This window comes from Nelusetta ayraudi, unplaced genomic scaffold (assembly GCF_046127955.1).
Source record: "Nelusetta ayraudi isolate G7.1 ecotype Tasmania unplaced genomic scaffold, CSIRO-AGI_Nayr_v1 ptg000060l, whole genome shotgun sequence".
NCBI classification, from domain to species: Eukaryota; Metazoa; Chordata; class Actinopteri; order Tetraodontiformes; family Monacanthidae; genus Nelusetta; species Nelusetta ayraudi.
This window is the reverse complement of record NW_027466110.1, coordinates 7,297,501-7,321,518: the sequence shown is the minus strand read 5'-3', so window position 1 is coordinate 7,321,518 and position 24,018 is coordinate 7,297,501. Positions and strand designations below refer to the sequence as shown.

The window sequence follows — 24,018 nt, the reverse complement described above, 5'->3', positions numbered from 1 at the left end:
TGAGGCGGAACAACGGATGTGAAAAAGGCAAACAAACAAAGTCATTATCCAGTTCATGTCCTCCATTGACTCAGTGGCAGAATAGCGAAACCCTGACGGAGCATCTTGAGAGATGGAAAATGAAGGGTTGTGCGATGAAGAAAGACCTCCACCTGCAGCAACACGATCGGAGATGATGAAGATGATGCAGCCCCCTGCGGGCGCTAACAGGAAACTCCTCTGGCCACGACCTCCAGGGATGTTCGACAGAAATAAGAAGTCATTATACCTCAATAAATGTCAAGAGACCGGCGTGGAGCGGGCCAATCGACCATTAGTCAGCGGCCCGGTTGACAGGCCGCAAGCTGCTTCCGAGAGAAGCGCGTTAACACGCAGAGCCGCTATTACTCACTCAGCGCAACCGGGGGGGTTGAGCAGGAGCGCTGGGAGGTATAGATAATATCAAACCAGCAGGAGGTGTTGGGAATGGAGTGAAACCTAGAAAAACTTGAAAATAACCTTCTTAAACTGCGAGTGTGCAAATGGAGAATCTTATTTCTAAGGTGAAGGTGATGTCAGTGATTGAGGAGCAGCGTCGGGTCCGCCAGGTCGTCTTTGTCCAGGTTTCCCGGAGCAGACAGACACCATGAACAGCAGGACGAGGAGTTTTTTAGATCGTTGCCCGAGCACTCAAACAAAGTCAATACCGGCGGCGCACAGCGGCACCGTCCGCCCCCATTTGCCTCAGACGCATCGCAAGTAGGCCAGCGAGCGGCGGTGGCAGAGGAAAAAGTGGGCTGCGAGAGCCGGTGGGCTTGAAAAGAGAAAAGAGCGGGTAAAGAGGAGAGGGACCGGCGCCGAGCAGCGGAGCAGCGGGGAGAACATTCACACTGCAGAGGATGAAGGAGGCACGGAAAACAGTTTTTTTGTGCTTCCCCTCAAAGACACCTACAGCAGCCTCTGCATGTGATGTTACACAGCACTTACACCAGTTTGATTTTTTTCCATCTTTTTTTTGTTCAAAATCCTTTAATAGGCTACTCGATGTCGAGCACTACCATGTTTTTAGCCCACACAGCAGCAGCAGCCTGTCAGCAGACAGAAGCAGTGAGCAGCAGGGAGTTTAAAGTTGGCGAGCAGAGGAAGTGTTTTAACAGGAGGCATTGTGATAAGTCAGTTCATGAAACTCTTGCATGTGTAAAAGGTGATTTGCAACAGTTCCATCCATCTGTTGGTCTAAATATTTGTCAGTTTGACGATTTCACTGTTCTTGATGGAGCATATTAGGACCTAATCTTGGTGCTTGGAGTCTCAACACCCAAATATCTCATCTGCAAGACCTTGTTTCAGGAGCACAATCGCCGCAGTGGAAACGGACACACAGCAGACGCAGAGTCAGTTCTGGATGAGCGGAGCAGCGTGTGTGTGTGGCGGATTATCTGCCGTCTATTTACAGTTGTTCAAGACTTGATAATTGTCTGGCGTGCGGTTCCCCAGTTTAAGCCCTTAGAGGAAGAACTGGATTTTCATGTGCAAACACACCAAGTGGTCTGTGTGTGTGTGTGCGTGTGCGTGTGCGTGTGCGTGTGTGTGTGCGTGTGCGTGTGCGTGTGCGTGCGTGTGCGCGTGCGTGCGTGTGACTCCCCGCCGCCACCACTGTTGCGCCGCAGGTCCCGTCTCCTCAAACGCAGCTGAGTTTAGACAGTCATCATTTTCACTGATTATTCCTTTTCAAACAAATCTGCTCGACGGAACATCCAACATCACAGTGGGAGAGCGCAATTATCTGTAATAATAACGGCAATCTGCAGATCTGCGTTAGCGCAGGATTGTTTGAAATTATCGGAGAGGAGGAACGAGGGTTCGCCGTCGTAAGGACATAAAAAATAACTGATTAAATAGATTAGTGTTGCTCCCACTGAAAAAAAGGAACGCGAAACTGCGATTAATTCAAGAGTTTAAACTTTCCACCGATTGTGACATCTTGGTGTTTCAGCGGCTTCGTGCTGATTGTGAATCACCTTCCACCAAAGGTTCCGGCTTACCTCATTAATGAGGAACTGCAGCTGCAGGACAGCAGCTCCGCTCTCGTGCTGGCAGTAGCAGTCCACTCCGGGTCGGCCCAGTCTGATTGCATCACAAGGTCAAGGAAGAGTATTTGAACCAGACAATCAGGCAAGATTTTTGCACACGGCGCTGGAGGGAAAGAGCAGAAACAACCTTTCATTTAATAAAATAGTGAAGAAAAATGATGACTTGAGGTCAATTGAACATTCTAAATTGTCCGTAGGTGTGCATGTGAGTGTGAATGGCTGTTTCTATGAGGCCCTGCGATGAACTGGCGACTTGTCCAGGGTGTCACCCTGCCTTCGCCCTAAGACAGCTGGGAGAGGCTCCAGCAGACCTCCGTCACCCTGAGCTCAGGAAGAAGCGGGCATGAAAGATGAATGAATGAATGAAAATGATGACTTGAGGCCAGAGGGGATTTTCCATCGGACAAGTTGCGACGGACATTCACACACACACACACACACACACACACACACACACACACACACACACACACACACACACACGCGCACACACACACACACACACACACACACACACACACACACACGGCAAAACACACAACGAAATACAACTCATCTTCATTCTGTAAATCTCTGGATCACTAGTTTTATTTTAGCTGTGAGTGCCAGGAAGAATTTTAACACCAGGGTCACGTTCCTGGTTCAATGAATGTTACATTAAAAAAATAAATACAGTATGAAGCACAGATTGCCTTGTAGAAATAGTCATGGCGACAAACCAAGCCTGAAGCCGCGATCATACAGAGAAAACACAAAAAAAAATCACCATGAAAGACATTACTGTATTTTCATCTGTCGACGCCGCAGTAGGTGCAGGAAGCAAGAGATGGAAAAACCAACACCTGCTGCGGACCATATAGTGCACGTACACATGCAGCAGCAGCAGATTGTGTCGACCAGGCGCATGAATAAAAGACAACCTTGAGTGAGAGACGCAGTGAGGCTCTTGGAAAGGTGAGCGCCAGGGTGAGAGAATTCTCTGTGCAGTGTTGCGTTCCAGTGCATCGTTTTTCTTCACCGAATACCACGACGGCGCAGAGCGATTAAAAGCTGCAGGACGGCCTGTGCAAAGAATCAAACGCACAACAGCAGCATGAGAGGTGAATTTGGTTTTGTTCAGCCTTGGTTTATTGTAACCTAGCAGCCTTTTACAAGCTATTCGGTCCTTTATTCCGCCTCGCTGTTCTGTGAGTAATGCACAGACTCGACATGACGTGAGCCCAAAACGAACCCACTGAAATTCTGCCAGCAGAAGTTGTGTGGTGCGGTTTCAGCGGTGCCTGTGTGAGACGGATTCTCAGGATGCTGCAATGTTCTTATTGCACGAGGAAGCGACCGCAAAGGAGTTAAACCCGTGAAGAAGCCCGGGTCAGGTGGGATTACACATCCCACGCCTCGGGGCTCCCCCAGGAGGAGCAGGGAGGTATTGCAAGGGAGGGTTAAGGAGACCTACTAGCTATCACCCTGCTGCCCTCGCAACCCAATATCGGATAAGCTAGAGGAAAAGGAAAAATGGAAGGCGGAGAGGGTGGAGGAGCAAAGGGGGACCTTTGTTACTCTGATGCACTTTCTGTGTGTGCAATTTGAAAAAGCTTGCAAACAAAAGGTCTAAACATTTGGTTTTTATCTTCCCTCGCGTTCATTTTATCCCCTCGCCCCGCTGCGGTACCAATGAACACAGAGTACACGGCACCGACTCGGTTCTCATGAATACTCATGACCTGCAAATGAAAGTGCGAGCAGTTGGTGTAAGAGAAACAGGTGTGGTTGTCAGGAGAGGCCTGGTGCCTTTTTAAAGCAGGTGGAAAGCAGCAGGAGGGGGAAACGGTGCGGGATGAAGTAATGTGGCCAGCTGGGAGGGGGTGAGGGGTGAGGAGGGGGGGTTGTAATTTCACCACTATAGGATGTTGTTGTTTTTGTTTTGCTCAACGACCGGATAAAATCACGACAAACAAATTGCCTGTCGCTCGGTGCTGATAAAGCGCCGCTTTATGTTTTCTCCTCAAAGCTGAAAGCGGAAAGTCCTGGCCTTTCAAGAAAAACAAAACAAAAAAAACAATCAGGATTGAGACACACGGTGCATTTAAATGTGTCTGCAGAGTACAACAAGCCGTACAACAAATGAATAAGATGGTCCTTCATGAGTCGGCTCGCAAAGAGCCATAAAAAGCGTTTGGCTTTCACACAGACTGCAGCTTGACCACTCAATCAGAAGAGCAACAGACAGGTATTTGGAGGCCGAGCACATCTCTCCTCAGCTGGACAACAGAGACTCGGCTGGACTGATTCATCACATCTTATGAATCAGGGGGCCGCCGAGGACGAAAGATCCGGTTTAAGGAGGAAAGCAAGTTGTCGGAACCATGAGTTTGAAACAGGTGGATTCAAACTGGGCGAAAACAATTCTCTCTGGACCAGCAGGATCATTCACACAGCAGTCCAGCTACTGTATTGTATGTTTGTTTCAATTAGCAAGAGTGTCGCGTAGTGTCAGTAGCGTCAGTGTTAATTTGATTGTAATAACACCAGGTTTTTGTGGTCAGAGTTAATTAAAGGTCTGTCTGGCTCTGGGCGCTGAATCCATTAACTCCACTTTCATCTCATCTCCACAAAGGCAATTTTTCATCTGCGTCACGTTAACTTTGCAGGTTTCTGACACGAGTTGCGGCGGCGGTGACGGAAGGTATCCGACACTGAGCAACGAGGCGTCGAACAAAAGAAAAAAAACACAGAGCGTGTGTCGGCTGCGATGCCGGAGTCTTGACGAGTGACATTTAAAGCTGCCTTCGAGGAGCGGCACCGCCAGAGTGCAGAAAAAAAAGATGTTTTCTGACCCTGCGGCGATACAAGCGGCTCAAAAAGCAGCTGTGTGTGCCCAGACAGGCAGACTCCACTCGGCGGGTCCCTGCATGCTGGTAAATGAAAACAGGCCTGAGGTGGCGCTGTCTCGTCTTTCACCTCGTCAGTCCTGACGAAGTGAGTTTGGCTCGGCGATACACGAGCCCACGCTGGTGTCGTTTTCTGCAGACCCGCACTGCGCTTTTTTCACTGACACAGCTAAAATATGCCTGATCGGCTAAACACCTGCACGGAGCAGCAACTGTCAGAGCGGCAGTTCACTGGTTAAGCTCGAGCAAAAATGAAATCTAATGTCATCCCACAGTTGTGCAGTTATGCTAGTCTTGTTTTTTGGTTTCTGGTACACCGGATTCCTGAGATGTTAACTTGTGCATGTGCTCCTCGACAACATACAGCAGTTCATAAAAATTCCCCTACGACGTTATTCAGCTCATCTCTGTGTCCCAATGCCGTGTGTACAGACACCGTTTCTAACAACATAAGTGGCAAAACTGATGACCTACTTAGTAACGCAGAATTGCACAAAAACAAAACAAGTCAAAAGAAAAATACTGAGAAGGAGTCGTGGATTGGGTACCAACTGTGTTGCAGAGTACAGAGGCCACCAAGGACCTGCAGGGAGCCGGTTTGTTTCACTGCGCATGCAGGTGGGAAACAGCGACACCTCGTGGTGAAGCTCGCAAGCGTGTTTGGATCTTTACGGGTCATTCTGCTAGAAAAAACATCAACACAATCAACATCTCTGCTGTCTTCTCTCTGGGTCTTTGCGATGCCTCGGGTCACGTCATCCAGACTGCAGCGGCGGTGGATCATTTGGTGGCAGCGACAAAGGCGAGGCGGGGACGGCTCTTCGCAGCGGCCGCGGCCTCCTCGGGGAAGCCCGTCTAACGGGCGAAGGTAGCTCAATCTTTCTCAGAGAGCAAAGAAAAAAAAGGATTCAGCGAGGGAACATGGGTCGGTGCACCACATGTCACAATTAGTTTTTCAAAAGCCGGCGCTAATTGCTCGTCGATAACAAACTGCAGCTTTCAGCCTCGCCGGGGTCATCCAACAAATCTGCATCGGCAGCACGTGCACGTACAACACCGGCCTCAGATGACAGGTGGCGGCCTGTGTTGTTTGGCTTGGCACGGACATCGACTGAACACAAGGAGATTTGTCGGCATGACAAACCATACAATTTAAACAAGACAGACAGACAGACAGACAGACAGATAGATAGATAGACAGATTGATGATCGATGACATACAGACAGACAGAGACAGAGAAACAGACAGAGAGAAAGAGAGATAGACAGACAGATAGACAGATAGATAGATAGATCTATGACAGACAGACAGATAGATAGATAGACTACAACGCTGATTGTCTGGGAGAGATGTAGATGGGCAGATCAGCATTCCGATCAGAGACACATGCAGGGGAGGAAACGCGATGCAATGCGCTGAATCTCTCCTGCGGGACGCGGCGGTCGGTGCTTGGGTGCTTATGCGACCTGCGATGCCCGCTTGAAACGGTAACGGTTGTCGACAGCGTTAAATGACATTGGCGTCGCTTCATGTCGCTCTTTCACCGACGGGGGGGAAACCTGACGTTCACATTCGTGTCACGCTTGGTCGTGCATAAAATATGCAAGACACTGTCAAAAAGACCACGCCAGGATGAAGGGAAGTCGCCTGCTTCAGTGCGGGACGCAAACACTGTACCGCAGCCAAATTGTGGGGCAGAATGAAACCTCGACAGAGTCCTTCCTTTGTACAGTAAAATAAATAAATGCGTAAAATAATCAACAAGCCACAGATGTTGTATTTCAGGAATTTTAGCTAGTAGTAATGCAGTTTGAGGTGCAAGGTTGCCTCTGGGGTAAAAGCACTGAGTGAGGTAGGCCTTAAGTGAAGCAGTTGTAACTTTAATGAAGTTTGAGAGGCGTTGGCATAACTGGAACAGGAAGCACTGAGAGGAAGCAACAGCGTCAGGAAGCTTTCTCATTCAAAAGAAGAAGAAAAAAAAAAATCATGTGCGAGCTCTTGGAACAGCTCCTGTTGTCCTCTTTATTCCTGGACGCTCACTAAAGCTGCATTTATTGGTTTAAGTAGTAGCGAGATCAGAAGTGGCAGCAAACACTGGGATACATTAAAGGACAGTTCCACATCTTTAAAGGAGCGCACTATCAGCTCTGAGGGACACCACCCTGTTTGATGCAGCGTCAGCGCTGCGGATAAACAACCATATCAGTGTCAAACATACATTTTTGAGTTTGCGCACATGGGCTCCGACCGCAAGAGTGTAATTATCTCATCCGCGAAGACGACACAGAGTAAGCCTGTCGCTCCGGACAGTAACAAATTGTTTCTTCTGTGCGCCTTGTAAAAAGTACACGACGGCGGGATAGACGGAGGAGAACATTTTAATTGGAGCTCCGTGTTGAGGGCTGAAATTGCACATGACTTGATTGTTTGAAAAAACAAAAGTTTATGCCAGCGTAGAGTGAATGAAGAAATGAAATTAGACGTCTTACTAGGTCAACAGGAGATGAGACACATTGAAAATGAAGCCAGAGAAGATAGCGCTATCGCCAGTCATCTGCTTAGCCAGGAAATCATCACATCTCACACACAGAAATGGGATTAAAACGCAGACACACACACACACACACACACAGAACATTCAAACCCACACAAGCGTGTTGCTTTGAGGCGATGGCGCCGGCCACTGCACCACCTTCTCACCCAACATGGGGAGAAGCTGGCTAGAAGGTCATTTGCAGTAGCTGTTGCACGCTACATGTTAAATTTTGCTTTTGATTCACGCATTCAATTATTTTTACACCTAAAATGACACCTCACATGCAAATGAGCGTCTCCCTGTTCAAAGACCTTCCCTCCAGCTGCCGGTGCCTTTAATGTGGAGCCGTTCATTCAGTCCTGCGCGTCCACAGGAGGCCGCGCTGGGCCGCAGGAGTCAGCGCCGGCATCAAAACATGCCAGAAGCGACATCAAAACATGCCAGAAGCGACATCAAACTCTCTGGGAAGGCTGAGTGTAATTGACTTATTTCTATTTACTTTGGAGCCAGATGGCCCATTAGGTCACCGGGCTGCAGTGTCATCATTTCCCTTTCAGAGGCTTAATTCAGTCTTACGCCGCAATCCCTCCCTGAGGACGGAGCTGAAGAGATTCAGCCTGACCGACAACGTCGGGCTCAGTCTCCTGGGCCGCCGCTGTCTTGTTGCCCCGGACACAAAGTCAGCCTAAACTATTGTGCTTATAAACTCTATGAAAACTCAGACAATATGATCATCATCAATCTGATTCTATCGATTGTAGCTATCAGGCGATCCCAGTCGTCTGTCTTCTCTCTCTTGCTGCAGTTTAGCCCACTCAGTTCCCACTTGGAAGGCAACAGTGACTCCATCAAATTTGGCAAAAGTCAGCAAGACTGAAAGAGAACAAAGGCAGGCTGACGAGTAGAGAAGGTGACAGCAGGACTTTGCTCGATTTTCCAGCGTATTTACTTGGAATTTAAGTCTTTGTGTTTTCTCTCTTTTGTGTCCGCTGTGTGGCCCTGATCCATCTAAGGAGCCACTCAGCTCAATGGAAATCAACGAAATTGTCGGTAACTGCAACACGACTTTCAGTCTTCACTGTAACCACTGCGGTGGTGGGCACCGGCACCAGCCACCCCCCACCCACCCGCTGCCATGTAGGAGGCTAAAAATACGGGGTGACGTGGCGAGCGATGACTAACAGAGTGACTGAAGGAACCCTCCAACACCATTATGCTATATTTAATTACTGCAGTGGCACTAATGTAATTACATCAGGCGGCCGATGACACTGGAAACAGTGAAGGAGGCCACGGCGGAACTCGCAATATTAAAAATGCAGTTTCGCAAAAAGGCTAAAAAAAACTGAAAAGAAAAAGTGGGTTTGTCCTCCAACCGTGAGTGAGACCAGATCCAGTCCAGATCCAGTCCAGATCCAGTCCAGATCCAGTCCAGATCCACCTGATCCAGTCCAGATCCACCTGGATGGTGGCGCGGTGGGAGGAGAGAGAACGAGGGGAAACTGAAAAATTCTGGTTGTTTAGGCAGGTGTGTCGGTTGGCACTTTGGGTTTGAAAAGTCATGTTGGGAGATACTGTATACTTGCAAAATCTGAAATCTGCTTGTGCTTGGCTGACCTTCAAAAACGGTAACAAAAATAATTCAAAGCATTCTCTCTGCTTATCTGACACATGCTGTTTCTTGCCATTTTCTTTCTGGCTGTAACCTGCAATCACATCCTCCTCCTCCTCCTCCTCCTCATCATCATCATCGGTTTGCGGACCACCAGATGCCACAAAACACATCAGCTGACTGAACACGCAAGTGACATGCGGCCAAAAATATATCTATATACCTGCATGGGTAATATATTTACAATGATCTTCAGCTTCTATTCTATCTATCTAATATACTCTAGATGACAAACAAACAAAGTCTTTAGCCTCTGACAATTGGATGTCATATTTGATTTGTGATGAGCAACAGATTGTTAGACTAGACAGAGGTCTTCTGCTCAGGTGGAAAAAAAAAAAAAGATCAGCCACCGCAGCGACTTGGTGATTATGTTGGAAAAATAAGCGTTTTGCCACGGCCTGTGATAACTGCGTCTCCTCCCCGAGTAATTTCACTTTGGGATGAGGCGGAGGAGGAGCAGGACGAGCAGGAGAAGGAGGAGGCACGCCTTCCGCCAGAGAAACAAAACTGTCACGGAGCTGATAAATAATCAACTGCAGCCCCGGTGGGTTTCACACGCTGGCAGCCACAATCAGGCCGCTGGGTAAACAGTGTGATTAGAGGACGAGATGACTGCCTCTGTGTTTTAATCAGCCGCAGCGACGCCTTGACAGTCGCAAATCAATCCTGATCCATAGCATCGGCCCGTTGTATGTAAAAAGGACCATGCCGCAAAAAAATCATCCCAGTCTGCACGCAGCCGGTGCTGCACTGTGCTAGTCGACGCTGCCTTTGACAAAAGTGTCTCTGGATGAAAAGTGATTACAAATGTGCAGATAAATAATGAAATGAATATAGACCACAAAATGTAATGGTTTATTCTCTTTTTCGTAACATGCCTCAATAAGTTCATTATTCAGAATCTAAACAAAAAATGCATTGATTTGATTTAATATTGATAGTTTTATGTAAAACATGAGTGTGTGTGTATACATACATACATACATATACCGTATATGTATATATATATATATTTTTTTTCTTTTCTTTTTTTTTGGCCAGTGTAGTTTTATTCCAACATGACCCAGAGATAAATGATGATGTGTGTTTCTTTTTCCTTGTTGTATTTCAGTATTTCCTTTTCGCTATTATTTCCATCCGTCCACTGAAAGCACCCACACAGGGCCGCTAATTCTGAAGTAAATTCAGAACCTGACAACAAAGGATTTCTGATGTTTCCCATTTGGAAGAGTCCACGGAAGCCTTGACTGGAAAGGTCACAAACACGGCCGCTCTCCTCCGAGAGGTGTTTTTATTAGGCAGCGCGACGGCTTGCCAGTCAAACTGTCGATGAATGCAGATGAAGCGTCGTGATTGGCCGTGAGCTGCTTCACTTGTCCTCTCACCTCCGTCCTTCTTCCTTCCTGACCACCATCCCAACCTGCAGTCCCTCCATCCTGATTGAATTCCTCTTTTATAGAGCTTCCATTACTGCGCTTCACCTCCTCTGTCCTTCTCTACTACCAGCCTGTGTGTGTGTGTGTGAGAGAGAGAGAGAGAGAGAGAGAGAGAGAGAGAGAGAGAGAGAGAGAGAGAGAGAGATCTGAAATTAGATTTTTAATAAAAGCCAAATTGAATACTGTGCTCTTTCTTATACATCGAAACAAGTGTTTGTGTTTTTACATCTGTATCACATCTTATATCTTTTGGTGCAGTTAATTAAAAACAGACTTTTGTCTCCTTGAGAATCTACAGGGTTTGTTTTTGTGCACAAAAGGTGAATTCCGCCAAGTGTCCCTCATTCAACCAGCGATATACGAGGTCATGCATCTGTGCAGGAACAGTGCAACGGACTCCTGGGATATCGATGCACAAATGGTATATTGTGCGGCACCGGTGCGAGTGTGCGCACGCTGTGCGGCGAGCGTGCATAATAACTGTTTTGTGTGTTTAATAATGCTGGTGGAGCAGTCGGGGACGCAGCTGGGCAATTTAGATTAGAGTATAAACATCTCACAGCAGAGTGGATCCGCAAGTGTGTGTGTGTGTGTGTGTGTGTGTGTGTGTGTGTGTGTGTGTGTGTTTGCTTATGGCAAAGTGCACATTTCACAGTGGCAGTCAGCCTCCTGAACATGTAGATCATCTGCTCTTTACTCATGTAACCTGATCAAAGTGACTGTCTGCATCATATAATGTGCTGAGCTCTTTATCCATCCATCCATCCACAGTGGCATTAATGAACAACAAACATCAAAGCAGCAGCAACTCAACAGGATTTCCATTCCAGGCCTTCTGGAAGATTAAGGTTTAGAAAAATTAAGAGAATTTTGTGCTCTTTTGTTAATGCAAAAAAAGTTGAATACTTTTAAAACAAGAAAGAAGAGAACACATAGCTGTTCACTTATGACACAGCTTTCATTACCAGGAAATGTTGGAATTTTAGCGGAAGAAAAATAATAATTGTGCGTCCGTCAGTGTCGCCACCAGACTGTGCAGCAAGCAAACAGAAAGGCCGTCAGTGGTGACGCCTGCATGGAGGCGCGTCGAGGCGTCTCACTCGGAGGGTCTGGAGGCCAACAGAACAAACATGGACAGCGAGGTAATAAAAGTGCAGCTCTTTCTCTGCAGTGAAACCTGCTGCTGCTGCTGATGATGATTGGCAAAGCTGCAAATAACACGATCGATGGAATCCTGTGACTCAATGTCTGAAAAAGGGATTCTTTTTTTTTTAAATTAAAGCCGGTTCTTCTACAATTGAACCCATTCATCTCTGCTTCTTTTTTCCCAGAAGTCTCAAGGCTGCCTTACTTACTTACTAATTGTGACTTTTTTGATTTAAATTATTGACCCCCCCACCCCCACTTCCAGATGAGATGAGAATCCAGCAGCTGGCAGCAGCATATCTGCCCAACTGCTCAGTCAGTAAAAACATTTGACATCAGTTTGAACGCTGCTGTTTATTCTCTTGCCATCGAGGCCCTGAAGCGACGACTCGACATCCTCCCACTGCGTGCGTCTCCTCCAAGACACTCGGCCTGGGAGCAGCTGTGTTCCCGGGGACAAAGCATGCACACACACGGCACGCACGCACAGACACACACACACACACACGCACGCACGCGCACGTTTGGGCTCACACGCGTCTTTCAAGCTATTGGACGTCCCTGAAGACTGTGGTGGAATCTTCGGGCACTACGCAGCAACTGCCACTGTTATTAAGCTTTTTTCATTTCATTTCATTCAAATCCAAGTAAATCAAAGTAAAACCCTCCACATTTGCTGGCAGTTTTTTCCTAAAAAGGGAAACGTCTGGTGAACTGCTTCACAAGACCAGTTTGCTGCTGTGCGAACCACATAGTGTAAAACGGCACCACCGGTCAACAAAAAGTAATTAACAACGTTCTCAACGTTGAAATAATTAAAAAAAAAAATCTGTTTACAATCCTGCCTTGACCTTTTCTCCTAGTTATTTTTTTTTAAAGGCATTTAATGGTTTAATTACATTTTTAATTGCAATCGGATGATATAAGTCTGTTTCTCTCTGTGGTGAAACCTGCTACTGCTGCTGCTGCTGCTGCTGCGGCTGGTGATGATTGGCAAAGCTGCAAATAACACGATCGATGGAATCGGCGTTTTATTTTGTTTTTTTCACTTAACATCAAAAACAGTGTAACAGCTGCGGTTTATTTTGTAATTCGGTGGGTTTCAAACACAGTAAAAACTAAAAATAATACATTAATTAAAAAAACATATATATATATTTTTTTTACTGCCAATTTATTTCAGCCACTGACTTCCTGTGTTACAACTTGTGGGGTGATAATTGGAGGTCATTCATGGTTCACTCCACAAGTGAACAAAAAACCCCAAACAAACACAAACAGTCGCTCTCACTTCTTCTCTGGATCCTGTTGCTATCGACCAGCTGAAGTAAGAAGTTCAACTAGTTAACATTTAATTCTCATCTGTATTTCCCGTTCCATTGCCGGCCGTTTTACAGCACATTTTCCCACATTGACCAAAGAAATGAGCGTTTTTCAGGCAGCAGCGGTGGGGCTGCTGCATGGCAACACTGTCAAAAAATGACTATTGCACATTGCAGTCAAGCAATTTCCCCTACCCCCTCCTCCCCCCCCCCCCCCCTCCCCACACACACACACACATACAAAGGCACTCATTTATACACTCTTAATGCACAGCTCAGTGGGGAATTAACCTGCAGATAACCCGCTGTGAGGTAATATAATTGGCTCTGCAGAGGCTGGAAGCGGGTTTGCAGGAGACTCTGGCAGGTCAAAAAGGAAAATGGCTTTGAGACGCGGCCGACTGAGGTTCCTCCAACAGCAGACGGACGAGCTGAACACTGCAATGAGCTCATGACGAGAGAAGAAAGTGGCTCGTCTTTGGGCTACAAATGATTAAAGCAAATTGCCATGGGACTGGACTGGATGGCAGCGTGTTTGGGAGATGACATCATCATCATTGCTCTACAGGAAGTGATGCGTCACTTTCAAACACTTTCAAGAAATCCTCCTCCTTACAAGATAAACTCGCCGACGGTCGCAGACACGCCCACGTCTGCCAGACGTGTTTTATGTGAATACATTTTTTTTACGAGCAAATGTGTAAATTGTATTTTTTTTTTTTTGAAAGGAGAGGGGCCTCCAGTGGCGTCTCCTCCAGGCCTGCAGGGAACACGGCTGACCTGTTTGTCACGCTGACAAGCCACTGAGACGCTGTGAGTGAAGGCGAAGCTGCTAAAGTGTGTTAAGACGCGGCTTGTTGAGCTCCGGCCCCTCCTCCTCCTCCTCCTCCTCCTCTGCGCTGCTATTGGCTGACAAAGTGTCTGCCTGTCGCTCCAGTGTTGGAAAACCTGCCGTCACTTTCAATGTGTTTCCCGTTATGTTGGCGTGTCAGGGCTGTCAGTTTTCCGGAACGTTTTTATTTAGTCACATGATAAAACCCAGCACCAAACCTGGATAGCTGATTTTCCCATAACCAAGCTGTTTTCTAGTATAAAATAACAGAAGAAGAAGAAGAAGAAGAAGAAGAAGAAGAAGAAGAAGAAGATATTGCTGCTTCTAAACATTTGCAGCAACACGATCCCAGCGGCTAACAACATTAGCGTCTCATGCTGCATTTTTGTCGGTATTTTTACAACAAAAGAATGTGAAACAGTCAAATTAAAATAAAAACTTTCCCTGTTTTCGCTGTACTTGTGAGTAGAGCTCTGGCTGTGTGTGTGGCAGCAGCCTGAGCAGTAACCTCCTGGCTAAACCAGCAGCTATCAATCTGACTGGCACACTTCAGTGTTTCGGAAAGACGTCTTCTTCCTCTTCCTCTTCCTCTGACGGACCGACAACGCAGACAAACAGACTCCTGGCTTGGTTCTATAACGTCGCGTCTGCAGAACCTTGAGGTGGAAACAGCAGCTAAACGCCAGACGCATCCACGCAGAGGGATGTGCAGGAGGGGCAGCACAAAATCTTTGTGCCGCCTCCTCCTCCGAGCGAGGTGCAATTTGACAACAGGGGGGGGGGGAGAAGCATCGATTCAGCCGCCTGCAGGACCTTTTTATAGAAGCCAGCGGCATCATTACGGCTCGTAAGCCGGCCTGGTGGGCCTCTCCGCCTGGCCCTAATGCCTCCCCGTCACAGCAGAGTCATTGTGTGGAGGAAGAGAAGCAAGGTTGACAGAGGAGGTAACAGGAGGGGGAATGGGAACAGAACGACGAGTATGATTAAAAAAAAAAAAATACTAAGCGTCTCCTAGCATGTAGCTTTTAGCTGCTAGTTTACACAGAGGGCTGCAGCACCGTTCAGGGCAGAATCACCTGCGACGTGCCTGTGCGTTATTGCGAGGAGCTTAGACGCAGTTTTAAAACCTTAATATTTAGGCAGCGTAAACCAGTAATCACTCCTCCTCCAGCCTCGGCCATGGGTGAAGTAGGAAAATTAATACACGTCTTTAAAGTCCTCTCAGAGCCCAGCTTAGGGCCCGTTGTTGCTACTTAGGCGTCTTTTTCTCATGCAAATATCCAAACTTTAATCCTAAACGCAGCTCGGCGGATGTTCTCGCACGGCGCAGCGACAGCCGAGATCTGAGGGGCCGCGTTGTGTGTTTTGTACGGTTGTTTGTTTGCGCGTCGCCCCAGTGTGTTTTGATCCGAACTTGCGAGACGCACGCCGCTGCTCTCCTGAACCGCCGACTAATGAGAACCTCCGGGAGTAAATGTGGCGACGTTAACGAGTGTGTCGTCGCTCGCACACTAATTGGGACGTGTTAAATATAGATTTGGTGACTTTGCAGCGTCTTCACAGACCTGGTAGCAGTGACTGGTCAGAACGGAGGGCAAACTGTGATGATGGTAACGGTAACACGTTTTAGACTCTGATCCGTCAGATGTCCGTATCATACCTGCAGCCAGGTGGGTTCTGTTTCTGTCAGTCAACAGTGTCTCTGTAAAAGGGATCAAACACTGCTGACACTGGAAGAGGTAAACAACCCCAGCAAGGGGGGGGGGGTATTATCGAGGTGAACACAAAAAGTCTTTATAGTTGAACCCTTCCATCGCTTGATGCCTCATAGTTTTCCACAAAGGAAGGAAAAGATGTCAGAAAGATGACTTGAATGAACACGTTACAACAAGGCTGACTTAGTTTTACTATGATTAGCATTGCTGCTAGTGTTGTTTTTGGGCCATTGCACTGTTTAGGCTGATGAAAGCTGATTAAATCAGTGCTAGCAGCTAGCTAATGCTCAGCCGCCTGGCTCGGTCACAGGCAGGTTTTTTTTTTCCCACGGTGGCGGAAAACAAACCAACGCTCTGCATGTGCAAACTCTCCCAAAAACATCTGTGCAGGAAAATGAAGCCGCTCCACAAGCCAATCAAGCAAGACCCAAGACACACTTTTTCTCGAGTGCACCGAGTGTTTCTCCCAGGTGTGGTCTGTCAAAAGGGAGAATTAGCGAGCCTCTCAATGCCTCTCTTCGTTGAAAAAAAAGGAGATAATTCAGTCAGTGTCTATCTAAAGCCTCGCTACAGCACGACTGTGATCTCCGCTATGCGTTTACTGTACGGCTCCTGAGATAGTGGCACATTATTACTTGGCTCACAAAGGCGGCGACGGCTCGAGGCAGCCGGCCAAGCGCTGCAGTCCTCCCGCCCGCCCACGCGTCATCAGAGCGGCCGTGTGTAACGAGGTTATGTTTTCACACAACGAGCGTCGGAGCCTCGTTCCGACGAGGGAGGAGAGGAGGACGAGGGGACGGATGAGGACAGACGGGGATCTGTGGACCATCGTCAGGGTGGTGTCCATGCATCTCATGCCTCGGCCATCAGTGACGTCATATTTAGTCCGCCCAAAATGAATGCACCTCATAGTACCTTCAATATCACATTGAGATTTGAGAATTCAGAATCAAAAGAATAAGTCCAACCAAACTGCACTCTGAGAGCTTAAACTCTTGTCCAAACTTGTCCAATAATCTGAACATTGTCACTGTTTCATATAAGACATCAACGAGACGTAAACAAAGCAAACCGTTGTTTGTCGTTATTGCAATGTCGATTCTGTGGCCTTCGGCAGATTTCACGGAACCTGACCGCTTTTTCAAAGTAAGTTTGGGCCAGCAGAGGCCCTGCTGGCCCAGACGGCCCACCACTGCTTAAAAGGGGTCCAACCGTGAACATGGCCACGGCTCGTCTACACGCGCGCCTGTGAAGCTCTGCCCACCTCATGTCTTTCTTCACTCAAAAGTTGGCGCCCTACTTTCTGCCGTCCTCCGAAACCTCCGGCCCGCCCCCCCCCTTCTCTCCCCCCCCCCGCTCACCGGTCTCCCTTTCCACCGCGTGTTTGAAATGTAAACGTCGCCGTTGACAAATTGTGAGTCACAATGTGGGCAGATAAATCAAACCCAAAGCTGCGCCGCTGCCAACAACGCATCTCTCCCTTTGTTTTTTTTTTTTATTTATCTCTCTTTCTCTCCGTCTTTTGCTCTTCAACGTCAACGTTTTTCCCTTGCAGGCATCTCTTTTTTTTTCCCCGTCACGATCGCGCGTTCACGCATGCACACCTACACCCGTCGCCTGCTTACACTCGGAGGCGTGCGTGCGTCCACGCCGCAAGGCCCCGCGGCGCCTCTTCCAACCTCTTTCTGCTCTCGTTGGGGTTTTTTTCTTCCTATTTTTTTCCATCGCTCACGCTCCGAGGAGATCAGAACGAGCGGCTCCGAATCGAGGGAATTTTACGCACATGGATTCAGAATCTGCAGTTGTCGCGTAGCAGTGGGGGGGATTTGAGTGCCGCCGCTCACGACGGAACCGTTGGCACCAGACGCTGAGACTGAAAACACAATGATCCATTTCAAGAGAGCAACATGATCTTGGAGAGGAAAAAAGAGAAGAAAAGAAGAAGGTGCTGCATAAATGATATCCCACTCATTCATTGAGATTAAAAAAAAAAAAAAAAAAAAAGAAAATCACAGGGTATATGAAAAAATATCAGACAAAGTGTAAAACTGGATAGTTATTATTTCTTAAAGAAGTTTTTTTTCACTGCTTAGAGGTTTTGTGCTACGTGCACACCAAAACAAACCGGCTCCCTGCACATCCTGAACTGATCCTCAGTGACCTGAACCTGATCCTCGGTGACGATGCTTCTTGGCAATAAAACCTTATGCCATCGGAAAGTCTGTTTGTTTCCCTTTTAAACTGTGCCAGTCCGGAAGCAAAGAGGGAAGGAGGAAGGGAAGGAAGAAGGGAAGGAAGGTGTGCTGGTAGGAGGAGCAGCGGAGTGAGCAGCGAGTTTGCGCGCCCGGGAAACCTTGTGCCCTGGTGTAGCCGTTGAGGACTAATTAGCAAAGCAGACAGGCCATTTCCTGGTGGAAACCAGCCGATCGATGCGTGCTGTGCGTGCTCGTTAGGCCGCAGGACACCAAACACATTCACCTCGGCTGTAATCATTTCACGCCAAAAAGAGAAAAAAGAAATTACCATTTAGAGAGAATCCGTTTTCCCGGTTCATCTGCCTGCATCCTCTCCTTTCACTTCCTCTTTAACAGCCCCCCCCCACCCCCAACACGCTGCTAGCGTTCTCTTATCCGCCACTGGGAATTTGATTCTCCCAGATTCGTCCGTTCTGATCATTTCCTTTCCCACGTTCAGGGTCCAGAGGAGCGGATAAAAACTGCGGGCCGTCCGTCAGGCAGATAAGAGTCGTCAGGGTCTCTTGCCACCATTGTTACGCTTTAGCCTCGAGTGAAAAAAAAAAAAAGAAGAAAAAAAAAGACAGAAACACGGCGCAATCCAGGAAACGGAGCAGCGCCTGGGCTCTGGTGCACGGCGTCATCCATAATCTGATGGCATTTCTAAAAGGCAGCGGCGGGAAGAGATTCTGAGGACAACTTCCTGTCGTTTAAGAATCAGCAGCTTGTGGCAACACCTGAAGTATTGAAAAGTTTCGAGCGTTCATGTCTGCTGGCGCAAACTTTCCACACACAACAAAAACAAAAACACAATACTTTAAAAAAAAAAAAAAAAAAAAAGGGTTGTCAGATCCGTCCACATCTCCTCCAGCCTCCGCCTACTGATCTCTCAGAACAGGTGGGAGGGTGTGGGTGAAGGCCAGCAGCCCGGCACAAATGCATTGTGGGTGGTTCTCTGTTCCCAGTCTCTGCAGCTTCGCTGACGGGCAGCGTCTTCACAAAGGCACTTTTTTTTTAGCCATCAAATCCCAGGAATATGTCATGAAATCCCTAAAAATAAAAGAAAAAACAGAAGACACTGCTCCGCCTGCAAATCCGTCCCTCCCGGTCGCAGCCGCATTACACCAGCTTCAAGTAGCCGTGGCACTCGGGGAATTAGGAATAAAACTCCTTTTCTGCACGTTGAGTATTTAATGAGGGCGCTTTAAGAATCGGCAAAGCGTTTTTCTACACACTCTGCTTTTCAAATTGATCTCCAGCAAATCCAATATGCCCCATCAAACTGCAATAGTCCCTGCTCGTCATCACATCTACTCTCTACCTGCAAAGGAAAAGGCAAAAAAAAACATCTATCTCCATGGGCCCGAAAGTCAGATCCCAAATGAAAATGCAAAATAACTGCAAGAGAAAAGGGCGGTGGGGTGGGGGGGGCAGGGGGGGACACGGACAACACAAAAAAACAAATGTCCTTTTGTCTGGACAAAATGCCGGAGCGGAGCGGCGCGGCGCGGCACGGCGCTCGGACTCCTCCCGGCCCGGATGATGAGGTGAGGAATCACATTAACGAGGGAGGCAGCTGGCACCGGCGAAGCCCCTACGGCTGCACGGGAGCCTGTTGTTTTGATGATAGACCGGATGAATTAATGAGATATGATGCGCTGCGCCGCCACGTCTGCGGTGTGTGTGTGTGTGTGTGTGTGTGTGTGTGTGTGCCGTCGGTCACAACACCTTCATCCCGAGTCTCTCCAAGGACGCGGCTGGCACGCAGAGCTGGCCGAATAAAGGATTCCTGACAGCTTCCATCCATCACGCGAGGTCGCATTTTCAGATTTGAGGTTGTCGTGCTTCAGGATTGATTCAATTGTGGTTCTCTTGCTTCGTCTTCCTGTCGGCATTTGGCGACAACGTATGATAAGCGTTGCGTCTGGATTATTTTTTCGAGCATCTACTTTGAAATTCGGAGAAACATCCAATGTGGTTTGGCCTCTTCCTTAAAAGGACTGTGTTGTGTTGTGTTGTGTTGTGTTGTGTTGTGTTGTGTTGTGTTGTGTTGTGTTGTGTTGTGTTGTGTTGTGTTGTGTTGCGTTGCGTTGCGTTGCGTTGCGTTGCGTTGCGTTGTGTTGTGTTGCGTTGCGTTGTGCACGTTGACCTCTGCCGCCCCCCAGGTGGTGAACGTACCCAGTAAATACATTACCTTGTGTTGTTGTTTCTCAAGTTATTTGCAGCCAGTTAGGAATTCATGATGTGATAATTTTGCCAATTTTACCGCTCACGACTCTTTACCACACAAAACAGTCCTTGGAACGTCTCAACGGCCAGCGGACTCGGTGGTTTCTGTCGTGAAAAGCAGCTTGAAAAAAAAAAAACAATTTGATTAGCCACGCTTTGCTTTTGTTTTGCCTTTTCTGCTCCGTCTAATGTTTCCCGCCTCGTAATGCCTTTCAGCGGGAGGCCCATGGCCTTGTGTGGCACTTTGTGGTGCCTGTCCTTGGGGTGCGCTGCCAAGCAAACTTGCTGTTGTCACATTCTATTAAAATCAATCATCGCTTTCATTTTAACGTAGAATTTTTTAAATTGTTATTCAAAGAAGTGGGCCGCTAATTAGCATCCGGCGTTCAAACGCAAACAACATGAGGCCGCTGCTGATTGAGACAGAATCTGGTCCAAAATAAATTTCGACCCTAGAAAAACTTTTCATCCGGCTCACTGACGTTCTTAATGGTAAAAAAACAAAAAACAAATGTGAGTTGTTCAGGCTGCATTGACACCCACACGGCCCAGCGCGCCGGGCTCGCTGTGGACGCCCGTCACGATGTCCGGCTCGGCAAAACAAATGTTTCCATGGAGGTTCAGGAACTCTGACCGTTCCCGAGGTTTCCGTAAAACTCAACAGCCGTCTCTCGCTAAGGTGTCGTTGAAACAAACAAAAGGGACAAAAAAACAAAAATCCATAGTGACCATGTGGGAGACGCTTGGTGAGTCACTCTTTTGCAGCCCTCCCATTGACAAGCCTCACACACACACACACACACACACACACACACACACACACACACACACACACACACACACACACACACACACACACACACACACACACACACACACACACACACACACACACACACACACACACGCCCTTCCACTTTGATGGACTCGTCAGAAAGTCGAAGGAATCGCTGAAAAGCAGCTCGCGGTTCTCGACTTTTCAATTTCGCCGAGATGCAACGCCAGACATCGATCTAACTGTCACATTGGCTATTGTGTTTTTTTCTTTCCACGTGACATCGCAGAGACAAAACCAAACACACAAAGTGGCTCTTTGTCACGCCGCCGTCCTTTCACTCGCTCTCATCTCGCGCTCGCCGCGGCCAGATTGCATTGTGTTGCATCGCCACGTGACGGCACAAACGTACACGCACCTCGTCGCCGTCACGTGGAGCACGACACACACACACACACACACACACACACACACACACAGCCACTGCCCCCCGACATGCCAAATCACATTCAAAAGGCGGTGTAATCTGATCTAATTAAAGACTCTGAGGTTCTGCGAAGCGCCGTATTGGCAGTGCGGCTAATTGTGCTTGCAGAATTTCTTGATCCGGTTACAGCCTGCCGTGTTTAAATCCCGTTTTTGAGAAGTAAACAATGAAGGAGCTGCTACGGCTGTACCAGAACCCAAAGTCATGTGACGTGGCGTTAAACTGAACCTCTTGCAGCAAAGCGGGAACATCTTCACCGCTGAGGCACAAAGCCGTGAAATCCCTGCGCCCCGCTGCAGCGACAGCAGCGTGCATGCTAGCCACGCTAGCAGAAGCCTCTCCTGTAATATTTGCAGATTTTGAAGAATAAACAGCAACATCCAGTAGTTTATTAGAAGACGTGATTGTTCACTCTGAATACAAAACCTGCTGGCAGGTGGGCTGGATTGTCCACACCAGGCTTCCTTAGAAATATGGCGGTGCAGGATGGCAGCTAACTGGCAGCAAGACTCGATTTACGATCTATATATATATATATATATACACAATATACACAAGAACCGTACTACAGGTTGGAAAATCAAATTACTTTTATCGTACTGTCAGTATGCACTATTATTTATCTATTTATGGGCGGTATGTTAAGCTTTTAGCAATGTAAAAATCAGAAACAAGGCCAAATTTTTTCACACCGGACCTTTAAGGGTAGCTTGCAGTGGCTACCCACTTTGGCCACAACTACAGGACGCTGAGTTGTTAAAACAAAACAAAACACTTTTCTGGTAGAAGTTTTTCATAGAATGTATCTGTCTGTCCGTCCATCCATCCATCCATCCATCCATCCATCCATCCATCCAGCAGGTGTGTTGTGACGACTACATCCAACGTGTACAGAGACTCTGGAGGTGTGCTGAGTGACGGTGACACAGATGTATCTCTTCTGCAGCGGTGGCTAAAGTCAGCTGCCACATCTGCAGTGGGTAATTGCAGCTCGACGATTGGCTGCGGCTCCAATTAGACTCTGCAGCTGCTTCACGGAGCCGCCGCGCTAATCAGCCGAGAGGCAAAGCGGCCACATCCGGCGCGGCAACTGTCAAAACCGCCTCGTCCGTGCACCAGAGAGTCTTCGCGTTCCTGACCTTGTGCCGTCAAAGCTTCCGATTTGCCTCGCAGGGCTGCAAGCTGGAATTTATGCGAGGACACGTGCGCGAAGGGACGCACGCAGGCCGCCTGACGCAAACCTGCACCTTCTCTTGCACCCTGCTTTTGTTTTCAGTGCACGGCTTCCGCCCAGAGGGGGAACTGCACGGGCCATGTGATGATACTGTTTTCGGACCTGTTGTGATCTTCCTGCAGAAAACAACAGTGGACATTTTTCATTTTTCGGTTTGTTTGTTTATTTATTTGCACGCGTGTGTGGGCGCCTGTGAGTGAGCTTAAGCATCGCGAGCCAGAGGGCCGATGAGTAACGCGTCTGAGCAACACTGCAGCCGCTGAGCAACACTGAATTGTTGTGGGGTTTTTTCACAACTAGAGCACGATGGGACGGTGGGACGGTGGGATGGTGGGATTCGGCTCAGCAGCTTGCACAGCGTCAGAGCGGCATCATCCGCAGCAGCGGCTACAATAAAAAAAAAAGATCAGTTTTCTCAGTTCTGAAGCGAGCCCTGCAGCTCCTGACCCGCCGGAGCCGCTCATGTGAGTTGTTTTGAACACAGCTCGAGACTGCTGGTGCAGAGTCAAACCCTGGAACACTTCAAAGGGAGGCGCTCATCGCTGCTCCTTGCACACCATTTTCTGTATTTGTGACTGAAGGAGAAACTACAGTATTTAAGTCTTGGCAATCATCTCCTGCAGTACCGTTTACTTCCTGCAGATGGCCTCCTTTTGAGAGCGTGTCCTATTGAGTAGTCAAGTGTTTGTTCTTTAATTATGCAGTCCTACAATCAGATGATACGCACTCAAGTCGCTTTATTCGGCACGCCAGCTGGTATCTAATAAAGTGGCAGGTGAGTGTAAACATATGAAAACTGCTTCAAGGTGTCAGATTGTGGTTGGAACCAACGATTACTGGAAATACTGTTGCCTTACTGTGGTCTCCAACCAGTCTGACCACTCTGACCCCTGACATCAACAGGACGTTTCCCTTCACGCAGCTGCAGGATTCCCCCCAGCAGAAGACCAGCAGCAGCCTGTCTGACGCCAACAACAACAACAACAACAACAACAACTGCGTTCAACCACCTATCACCAGTTGCTTTCTTCAATCGCGCTTCTCTCCTCGCCCTCATTATCTCTAAAGACATCAATGTCAAATTACAGTGATCACAGAAGCTCTCTGTGACCTTCGTGGGCTGAGGCTCGCAGCCAAACATCAGGTGAAGCCAGAGGTGAAACCCACCTAACCCCCTTTGTCTCCGGCCTGGCCCAATCCTCACATCTTGGGGAAACTGCAGATGTTCACTTCATTGAAATTCTGCTGACGTTACCTCCCGAGCCTCGGCTATAAACACCTACACACGCACACGCACCTTCCGCTTAAGTCCCACCTGGGGATTGAGTGAGCGCGGAGCCCTTGTGCAAACACATCCTGCCACACGTCGTTTCCCCAACAGCTGCCTGCGTAACCAAAATGACACTTTAAGTGGCCCCGAATGTGTCGGAGGAAAA

At 48.0% G+C, this 24,018-nt stretch overlaps 1 protein-coding gene across 1 annotated transcript in view; it reads right to left on the bottom strand.

Moving 5' to 3' along the window:
• LOC142897769 (uncharacterized) overlaps positions 1 to 24,018 on the bottom strand; it is a 108,372-nt gene that overhangs the window by 58,706 nt on the left and 25,648 nt on the right. The window contains exon 3 of the mRNA XM_076040320.1: positions 2,025 to 2,106. Within this exon, the coding sequence (XP_075896435.1) occupies positions 2,025 to 2,106 (82 nt within the window). The remainder of the gene's footprint in view (positions 1 to 2,024; positions 2,107 to 24,018) is intronic.